The following is a 10,832-nucleotide window of genomic DNA, read 5'->3' on the forward strand; positions in this document are numbered from 1 at the left end:
TTTCCGTGCATCCCACAAACAAACCCACCAGGGAGCTGCCGCCCACATCCTGGGTCACAGCCAGGCTTTTTAAAGACCTGAAGCTGAGATGTGCCTTTAGAAGAGCAGTGTGTGCGCAGATGTGTGGGGTGTGCCACCCGGGAGCTGCGGGTGATGGTCCCAGGACTCCCCCACCCTCCCAAGGCAACCCACGCTCTCGGACGCGCCCCAGGCGGCCCTGGGACAGAGTGTCTGGTCGACTTTTTCTCCTGCGTGCCTTGGACGTGGTCTCGGAGTTTGGGTTGGTGTGAGAGCCAGGTAGACCACACCCAGCAGGCTGGCGGGTGCAGTTTTCATACCCCGTGCATACAGGTGGTAACAGTGGGGCACTTCAGCAGGCCCCCCTGCCAGCTCTCCATCCACCCCGTCATCCAACAAATGTTTCTGGAGCGCTTCCTGTGTGCCAGACCCTGTTCTAGGTGTTGGGGACACAAGCAGGCGAGGACACTGTCCTCAGGACACTCACACAGCAGTGTAGGAAGACACACAAGAGCATGAAGAGGAAGACCAGTAAATCAGACACAGGTGGGCCAGGGGGGAAATAAACAGGGGCTGAGTGGGCCGGCCTTCATCTGGGGGTGAGGGAAACCTGGGGGAAGATGTGGGATTTGACTTGAGACCTGGAAGCGACGGTGTGGAGCCTGGGCACAGCAGAGAGCACAGCAGCCTGGGGCCCCGCAGCCCATCTGCAGAGTGAGCAGGCCGGCACCGGGCGAGGCCTGGCCCACGGGGCAGACCCAGGCTGCAGGGAGCTGCGGCCGCAGAGGCAAAGTCTCTGCCTCGCCCATCTGTGCACTTGGGACAGTGACTCTGCTTTCCTGGAAGCCTCTGTCAGCCCTGGGGAACCGAGCATTGGCAGGAGGCCCCGTCTCTACCCCTGCTGGAAGAACACTCCCGTAGGCCAGGAGGCTCTCTGCACTGCCCGGGCTGCTCGTGGGGAGGACAGCAGCCCCCCTGGGCTTTTACCACTGGTCACCTTGGTGGGAACCTTCACACCCTCTGGGGGCCCGGATGCTGGGGCTGCTCCAGGTCCACTGCTGCCCTGTAAACCCTCGTTCACACTCGAGTATTAGGAAGAAAGCCTGTAGTTCCTCCCGGGGGAGGTGCGTTGCCAGCACCCAGGCAGACAGGGCAATGCTGAGAGTAGCGCCCATGCGCTGAGGCGTGCCAGGGCCAGGTGCCCAGCACTCAGGTACACGTGTGAGCTTGTGGACCCTCTCTCTACAGCTCTGTGGAGCAAACACACAGGCCTCACTCTGAGGCACATGTGTGCACCTATTTTACAGATTAGCACGCAGGAGTCAGAAGGGACTTGCTTATGGTCCGACAGCAAGCGGGCTGTGGGTGGTGGGCTCTAGAGTTGAATCAGCTGCACTCCAAATCGCTCAGACTTGGGTCGTCTGCTCAGCCGGGGACAGGGTCTCTGCCTTGAGGAACTCGTGCCAGGACGGTCCTGACATCCACGGTCTGAGCGTCTCTGATGTTAGGATGTATCCGTCCACCATCAGCAGCCTGGCCTCTCGCGCCTCTGCCACTCACACCCCCGAGAATGGGCAGCTTGCAGGCCAATGCAGCTGCTCCGCGGAGGGCTGGGGGCTCACAGTGAGACACGAGGAAGCTCTGCTTGGATCTCTGAGCACCTCAGGCCAAACCCACTCCGGCATGCACACACACACCTGGCCAGCCCACCCTCCAGTATAATGTCTCTCGGTCCCCTCCCCTACGTGTTCCCTGAAATTGCCCAGGTGACCACTGAGAAGATGTGATGTCCTCCCGGTGACCACAGAGCAGAGCCCCAAACAAGATGATTGTGTGCTTCATGGCAGCAGAATCTTGTCCAGCTCTGAAAGTCCTCACCAAATCCTCCAGGTCCCAAACCCTAACAGAAACATACGGTCACCCGTTGCCGGGAGGTGCTGTAACCTACCACGTGCATCGCTCAGTGGTCCTAGACTGTGGTTGGACAGACTGGCCTTCGGACAACCCACTAAGTCAAAGTCAGAAATGCCTGGAACATCAGGAGGGAATGAAGCCCCTTAGCCTGTGGTGGGCCCTCAACTCTGCCCCCGGGGTTGGAATCGAAGCAGCTGTGGGTCAGACTGAAGCACACGGGAGGGCCCTGGACAGGGCGTGTGGAGTGCTTGCTTCCGCCTGCAGATGGGTGCAGGTGCCAAAGCATACTTTTCAAAAACGTAAAACCGTGACGCTCGGGGAATATAAAGCACACCCAACTTAAAGATTTTTTTGACTCCTAATGAGGGGACCCTTGGGAGGGTGAGGCTGACTCCCATGAGAATCAGAGGGGGTCTGTGGGGGCAGGTGCCATGGTCTGTTGAGAACACAATTGTTTAACGACTTGCAGGGCAAGAACACTGACCTTTGGGGTCATTTTTCCATCAGAAAGAAATATTCTTCACTTTACTGGAAACAAATCTACAAGTTCAGGTGTAACTGCATAGTTTGGGCCTTTCATTGGCAGGAAACAGCGAGTGGAACCAAGACGCAGCCCCTGGCGCGGGTCAGGACGTGATCCCTGGGGGGTCTGTTCACATATGCTCCAGTCCCAGACTGGGAGGACCTGCCACCCTCCCGGTGCCTTATCCCGGAGTTTCGAACAATTCTCTCAATATGCAAAGCGCCTGCAGCGACAGAGGTCAGTGGAGTAGGCTGGGCAGCCCCTTCCTTTACAACCCCCAGCCTTACTAAGGGACCCCAGAAGGGAGGAAATGAAACCCCAAACCACCGAGCTCAGCTTTGCTGAGACAGATGAGGACTCTCATGTGGCCACGGCACACGGCGGAGTCGCCCTGTGTGTGAGCTGCTGACACGGGGCCGCCTCATTGTCGCGAGTGCGTGCTGTGTCCAACCCATCCAGGGCTCTTGGACATGCAGATGGGTTTCAAGAAATACTTGGTAAAACCTCGGTACTGACTCCTGGCCCTTGTTGGCTTTGTGACCCAGGCAAACCCCCTACCCTCTTTCCCCTCTAATTTAAAAGTGAGAATGACAATGACTTGCTGCTTACAGAATGGCTCTGAGGACAAAACAAGGTAACTAGTGTCAGGAGCTGGGCACAGGGTACGTGCTCTCAGTTTGTGCTGGGTTGGGTACGTAGGACTGGAAGAGAAGAAGCCATGTGGCGTCACTGACGCCATGGCTGGTCGGCCCGTAGGAGGCCGGCCTTTATGCATAGGTGAGCACGTCTGCACGGGCAGTGCTGACTGGTTTAAAAGGCAGACTTGAGGGAGCACATCTGCAAGGTCTCGAGGAAGAGCTGCCCTCGCACCCTCCCCTGCTCCAGGGGTTTGCTTGACCAGGCAGACTCCTCCCAGCTTCTGAGTAGAGGGCCTCTGAAATGACACATTCTCCAGGCAAGGTGACCAGAACTGACCCGCAGCCCCGACTCTAAAGGTTCCGCTCAGCACCTCAGTGGTGCAGGCCGTCAGCAGGGCCCTGATCTGCCTGGCGGGCCGGGCTCAGTTTCAGAGGCAGTGGCATGATGGCCCGGCCCTCGCAGAGGCCTAGGCCCACTGCCCACCTCGGGTCCTGGGGTTCCTCTTTCCTCTGGGTACCCTTGCTCTGTTGTGCCCTTTGCCCCTCTACACTGTGTGACAACATCACAGCCACCTAACCGGGGACTTCCCAGAGCTTCTCCCCAAGGCCTCCCACAGGGTACACTCCACTTAACCTGAGCTCCCGGGCTGAGGGCCTGGAGGTTTTCCGGGCTGCCTGCCAGCGCTCAGGGCTTGTCACCTCAAAGTGGGGATCCCTGCTTCCTCTGGCTCCTCAGACAGGACAGCGGCCCTGGGGCAGGGCCCGCCGCAGCCAGACTACGCAGTCACTCAGAGCCTGGGGCCGGGATGCGTGGTCTCTGGGTTCAGGACAAGGGTCAGATTCTGCTTTTGTCAGAGCTCGGCCCAGGGCCTCGCACAGGGCAGAAGAGGCCAGCTGGGAGAGGGAACCTGGGGGAGGGAACCTGGTGAGGACGGTGATGGGACAGTGCTGAGACCAAGACTGTAGGCTCAGTGTCTGAAGAGAATGTTTTTAAAAAAAAGATTTTATTTATTTTTAGAGAGAGGTGAAGGGAGGGAGGAAGAGAGGGAGAAAAATATCAGTATGTGGTTCTCTTTCATGTACCCCCTACTGGGGACCTGGCCCAAAACCCGGGCATGTGCCCTGACTGGGAATAGAACTGGCAAATCTTTGGTTCATAAGCCAGTGCTCAAGCCACTGAGGGCAGAAGTGAGTGGTTTCAAAGGAACAGAGGCGAGCAGTAGAAAGAGCAGAGACTGTGGAAAGTACGGGGGTGTGAGACTGCGGACCTGGGCTCTGTCTGGGCTCTACCTGAGCATGCCACAAAGCCTTATCAGTGATGGGGGTGGGGGGCTTATAGAGAGAGTTCTTGAGATGGAAAAATAACCTCATGCCCGTGAATTTAGGGCGTATCTAAAGCTTGTCTTCTAGCTTCTGTGTCTTCTGGTTGTAAAGAAATGACAACATCACTAGTGTTCCTTTTTTACCTCTGTCTGCCCTAGTGAGTGATCTCAACGGGCTCCTGAAGGGTTATTTCCTTCCTGGGGAGGCCTTCTTGGGAAGAAAAGCTGCATAAAAATGTGAAGCACAGTAGGAGTTTTGCCTTTGGGAGAGTGTCCGTCACAAAATGCTTTTGCTCTGGAGCACTTCCCCCCAAGTACATCCCTGTCCCCGCGTTCCTGCTCTTTGCCTAAAGCCTTTGAGTTTGCTCTGTCTGATTCTCTGTCACTGTCCCCGGAACCCTCATTTCTCCTCCTGGTACCAAGGAAGAGTACCAAGACCCTCGACATTTTCTCTAGCTCCTCTGGGCACCCCGTGTCTTTGAGGGGTCAGTGGGGGGCAGATGCTGCTGCTCTCACTGGGTCTTCACTCTCCCGCTGACGCCTCATTACGTGGGTTCTTTCCTGCGTCTCCATCAGCTAATGATTCAGGGCCATGACACCTCGGCTGCCTCCAATTATCTCAAGGATTATCATGGAGACACTCAGCGTGAGCCACGGGTGACAATGCTCCCCACCTCTTTAGACTTACGAGCCCCAAGGAGATGCCACATCCTTTAGGGCCCCATAGCTGTCGGGCAAGTGCTGCCCTGAGGTCAACACCCGGCAGGTCCCTTGTCATAGAGGTGTCCTACAACCACAGATAACAACTTCTCCCTGTTATTCTTTTAGAGAAGAAAAAGGTGGAGCTAATCAGAAGGGTGTCAATTTCCCCTCCCAAAGATCTGCCCTGTTCTCTCCATGAGATTAGCAGCCACAAAAATGCAGCCAGATAATGTCAAAACAGAGTTTAGTCACAGAATCAAACAGATCATTTCATTTCAGTTCTTCTTTTCTCAGCTCCTACCCTCTGGCTCACCTGAGCCAAATAGCTTCTGAGGCCTCTGGCAGGTGGGCCTAAGGCTGGAGGGGTGGGGGCTGGCTCTCTTGGGTGGCCTGGGTCTTCTCAACCTCTGGGACCATGAGCCACAGGCTGACCAGACAGAAGGAAGCTTTTTCCAAGTGTCTCCACAGGGGCAGACAACCTGTCTACTCCCAGACTGAGGCCCCAAGGGGCAGCCACTCCCCATCAGGCACCGTTTGTGGGACCACTACTGCCTTATGTTACCCAAGTGTCTGAACTTGAGCTCCAATGAGCTGGCAGTGGAAAATAACCATTTGTATGAGGGGGCGGTCCAGGCTCCAGAGAAGGGAAGAATGACCAGCATGATGACATCAACAGAGACAACCAAGTAGCAAAACTCTAGAAGTGACTATAGCGAAAAGTGGGTTTCCAAAAAAACCATAAGGTTTGAACAGAAAGGAAACCAGCAGAATTTAGGGAGAGAATGGTTCCTATTAACGATCAAGTCAGTGGCCTCTGAGATCAAGAGGAGGGCATACCTCAAACCCAGAGCCAAAATAGAAAGAAAAAGTCCTCAAATACGTAGTCACTCCAAATTAAAATGTTAAGGAAAAAGGAAAGCGGGAAAGCTCCTTAAATAGGTCATCATTAATGTCCAACCATTGTTTCACTTGAAATCAGGAGCCAGACAGGGAAGCTGTCACTATTTCTTTACTTAAAAAGGAAGGATAATAACAGAAGAAAATAAAATAATAAGTAAAAGCTTGGAAAAGGCAGCTAACAAATGTCTCTTTTTACTGACTGTGTGTCTGTATACTCAGAACTCCAAGAAACTAGTGAAAAATGTTAAAATTGGAAGAGAATTACGATGAGGTACTGGACAGATGATAAATATACTAAAGTTAATCATTCTCCTCTTCATTAGCAATAACCATTTAGAAATGGAAAAGGGAAATATACTCTACTCATAATAATGGCAAAAACCATAAAATATTTATGAGTAAATTTAACAAGGAAGCCACAGGACCAATATGAAAAGGACTGTAAAACCTTATTGAAGGTCATAAAATAAGATTTGAACCAATGCAAAGACATTTCTTATTCTTGAGTGGGAAACATTACCATAAATTTATAAATTTGAGGAAATCCTTCTGGAACTGTATGAAATGATCGTGAGAAGCTCATTTGGAAGGAGAAGTGCCCCCAGACAACCAAGGAGAACAAGAGGAGGTTTGCGAAGGGACAAGTGCCTGCAGCCGACATCAGGCCGTCAAGCCAGGAAGCTGCTGTGAACGTGTCAGTGAGGCATCGATTGAGGAACCGACAAATCAATGTAGGTCTGACAGGAGAACAGAGAGGACCCAGAAAAAAAAATCCCACTACACGTGGAAAGTCACTGTGGGACAGGGGTGACCACTGCATTGGGAAAATGACAGTCACTTGATCAATGACTAGCTCTCCCCTGGAATGAAATGACATTGGAACCCTATTTCACACCACATACAAATCAAATTCGAAAAAACTATAAATTATTCTTGTTAAATACTGAGTAGTGATGAAATGCTTATGCACTCTGTGGGGAGCATCAGCATGGGAGCCCGGGGGACAACTACGGGCTCATCTGCTCATTTAAAGACAAAGAACAGTTTTGGTAGTTTCGAAATCTTCCTGTTTCTAATTGCATCCCCGCACTTCCGCTTAGAGGGAGCCCCTCTCCCGAATGCTGTGTTTATCACTCGTTTGCGCTTCTCTGCGGTTTGAGCTCATCTTTGCATCTCTCCTCAATGTGCTGCTTGGTTTAGATGTTTTTGCACATTATATAAACATGAGGGAACCAGACTGTGTCTGTGTGTGCAGACTTAGTTTATTCGCTCTTAGTCTGTTTCGTCTCATCCCCATCTCTGCGCACACCTGTGATTCGCTCATTTTCACTCACAGGTCTGTTGTGCGCACTATTACGATTTATCTGGTCTACGTTAAATTGCCCATTGCCTTTTTCTATGGTGCTCTTCCTTGTGTTTCCTTATTTTGAACTGAATCCCTCCCCTTTCTCTCTTTTGTACTCATATAAAATTGAATATACTTTTTACCATTCTATCGTTGAAAATTTTATATTTTAAAATGTGTAACTAACCCACAGTCTTAAGTTCACCAGCACTTACCCTCCACATGAGAAACCTCAGAACGTATGAGCTTCAATCACCCCTTCCTGCCTGGTGGTCCTATGTGTTAATTCTATCTTTACTCCCCGCAATTCCTTCTTATGCCCCAGATTCTCTTAGTTGTGTGTGTCTAAAATATCCATTTCACCCTTATGTTAAACAGTTATTTAGGCTGTATAAATAATTCTGTGTTCACAGGTTTCCCCCTCAAGCGACACGGGATCCCCCGTCATTCGGTTTCTGCTGTTGAGACACGTCGGCCTCCCCGTGCCTCGGGGGGGGGTCCATCTTTTCTCTTTGGATAATTTTAAGCTCTTCTCTTTGGTTTTCTACAGATTCTCTGTGATGTACACATGTGTATTCCTTTGCATTTATTTGGCTGATAATTCACTGGATTTCCTGGAAGTGAGGATTCCCGTCTTCCACCTGCTTGTGAAAACTCACAGTTGCCTTGCTTTAAGTATCATCTCTGCTCCGTTATTTCTCTCCTTCTCCCCAGGGAGCTTGATTAGACATACGTTGCAAGGTCTCATTCTAGCTTGGTATCTCTTGTCTCTTCCAGACTTCCCACGTCTGCTTTCCCTGTGTGGTATTTTGCAAATGCATCTTCCAGCTCCTAAATGTCCTCTTCGGCTTTTTCTAATCTACTCTAACCCTTTCCCCCAGACTTTTTAACTCAGACTTTTTAGTTCTTGAAGTTCTATTAGGTCCTTCACAGAGATGATTGGCCATTTGCATAACCTCTGATTTTCTACCATATTCTCATTCTTTTAAAAATATTAAACATACATTATATTCTGTGTCATCTTGCTATTTGTAGGCTATGTTGGAACTTAATGGTCCTTCTTTAACATGATCTCACATTTCCAGAAGATGTATCCGTGAACGTTTTTCGAGGTGCAGTTTGAAGATGGGCTCGTGTGGGTTGTAGCAGGCACCCAAGGACTCCATTGTTCTGGGTTAAACCAAATTTCACACTTGAGGTTTTTCCGACTGCCCAGGCAACTCGTGTCTGCCATTCCTTGGGGAGGTCATCGTGTGGTGCCACATTGCCAGGGGCCTTTCTTCCTCTCTGCTCAGTGACAAGATTAGAGACAAGCACACTGTCTGGCAGAACCTAGGGACTGTGTAGGTCTCTTTCTTGTTCTCCCTGCCACTGCAGATATGACTCTTTGGGGTCTCAGGCTTATATGGGGTGTGGGGAAAATTTTCCAGTATGTCCACCATGGGAGCACCTTGGGGCGTGTCCGTGGTGCCCAGACATACGCAGCACGTGCTGACCACAGCTGAGGCTTGTGGTGACAGGCCACCAGGGCCAGGCAGCTTCACAGATACTTCTCTGGATTCTTGCTCTCACTTGCTTTTTCAGCCACTCAGTATTTAGTATTTTTCTTCATTAGCAGTCAATTAAAGGAAAGAAATTAAAAATAAATAAAAATAAGAACCTTGCCACCCAATCACCGAGAAGGTTGCAAGGTCAAAAGCAGAGTTTTTGCTCATGTTCAGCCCCATCTTTCCTCTCCCAGAGCACTGAGCAGAAACTCCTGTTGGGGGTGATGGTGGGTAAAAAAGGCTTTTTAAAGCACATCAATGCTTAAAAGGATTTTAAAAATATTTATCTGCCATGTTGCCAGAGGTAGAAGTCAGATTATGACTTTTAAAAATAGAATTCAACAACGACAAAGCACTTGGAGATGAAGGCAGGGACATCATTTTCACCACACCGCCTTTCAGCCCTCCCGAGAGCGCCGGGAACAGTCCCCGCCCGGCAGACTCAGGAAGGGCGGCCTCAGGGCGCGACGGCCTGCTTTCCTTTTCCTGAGTCCACCCGCCTGTTTGAGCAAATGGAAACTCCTCTGTCTCCAGGAACTCAACCAACAAAGAGAAGTCTATTAGTGGGGTGCAGTGGAGAGGACGACGGACACAGTGGTCACCAGTAACCTGTGCCCCTATCTGCACCTCGAAACCCAGAGGGGGCCTCGCGGGAGCAGTCATTTCCTGGACGTGCAGATGAAGCCGGAGACAAGCACGAGGTCAGGGGCTGCCCCCTCGGCCTCACTTCTGATTGGAGAAATGGAAATACGCACACTGAGCTGGAAGTAGCTTCTGAGTCAGCGCTGCCTGCTGCTGGCAGGCCCACCGTAGTGGGTCTTGGGCCTGCAGTGCCACCCGGGCTGTGGCTGACTTTGATTGGAGCCGGCCTGTTCTGACAGGGCCTGCTTTCCGGAGGCGGTGGCACCAGGAAGCGGGGCTGGACTCCCATTGACATGTTTCTGCCTGAACCCCAGGCAGCGGTCACTCTGGAGTAAGCATCGGCTGCATCTTACTTAGAGTGGCAAAATTAGACAATATTAAAAATGGAAAAATATCCTTCTAAGCAGGTCATATGAACCAAAACAAAATTATCTTTGATTTGTGAAAAGCACACTTACCTACCACCTCCACTCTACATAGGTCAGAATGACGCCTGCTCTTACATTCCAAGCAAAGAAATTCTAACACAGGTTTATCTTCAAAAACCCAGAGTTAAGAGAAGGGCGAGCAGAGCATGGTGGTGGCTGAAGAGGGGTGAGGCCCTTACAAGGTTAGGGACCGAAGGGACGGTGGCCTTGTTGGTTCTGGTGGACAGCTGCATGGGTGATGGCAGCGTGGGGTTAGGACCTGCACAGTCAGGTGGCTGCAGGGGGGCGGCAGCCCGGTGGGGGTCAGGAGATCTTTTATATCTGGGGAGCCCTAGCGACAAATAAACATATTGAGGAAAATGGGAGTTAGGTCTCTCACTGGAGGAGGGAATTACAAACAGGAGACGGGGAAGCTGGAGTGAGCCCTGAGGCTGGCTGGGTTGGCAGTGGAGGCGTTGAGGGGGACCATGCTTTCCAAGGTCTGTGTGTGTGTCCGTGCACGCACACTCGTGTGTCTCACACCAGTTCTCCGAGAGCACCTGAGGATAGGACAGCCATAGGGGCAAGAAGCACATGTAACTCCCAGGCCTTGGTTTCTACACGCAATCGGCCGCCGAGGGAACCAATGCTTTGTGAAGAGGCGGCTTGTTCCAGGGAGGGATCGGGGAAGCATAAGAACCATCCAGAACACCTCGTTGTGGCCGAAAGGAAGGACCATGGGACGTGTCAAAAGGACCCAGATGCGGGTTTGAAGGTGTGCCCATTGGCCAGATCTGGGGTACTGGGACGTGAAAAGAGACAGTGATTGCACTGGAAACAACGAAATCCCAGAAGCAGAAGTCCACAAGTCCAC

At 51.6% G+C, this 10,832-nt stretch overlaps 1 protein-coding gene across 1 annotated transcript in view; it reads right to left on the minus strand.

The window, feature by feature from the left end:
• Window positions 1-1,193, minus strand: part of FSTL4 (follistatin like 4) — a 183,684-nt gene extending 182,491 nt beyond the window's left edge. Inside the window, exon 1 of the mRNA XM_036014468.1 lies at window positions 1,016-1,193. Coding sequence (XP_035870361.1) covers window positions 1,016-1,193 — 178 coding nt within the window. The remainder of the gene's footprint in view (window positions 1-1,015) is intronic.
• Between the last annotated feature and the right edge of the window lie 9,639 nt (window positions 1,194-10,832).

The sequence above is a fragment of the Phyllostomus discolor genome, chromosome 13, assembly GCF_004126475.2.
Source record: "Phyllostomus discolor isolate MPI-MPIP mPhyDis1 chromosome 13, mPhyDis1.pri.v3, whole genome shotgun sequence".
NCBI lineage: Eukaryota > Metazoa > Chordata > Mammalia > Chiroptera > Phyllostomidae > Phyllostomus > Phyllostomus discolor.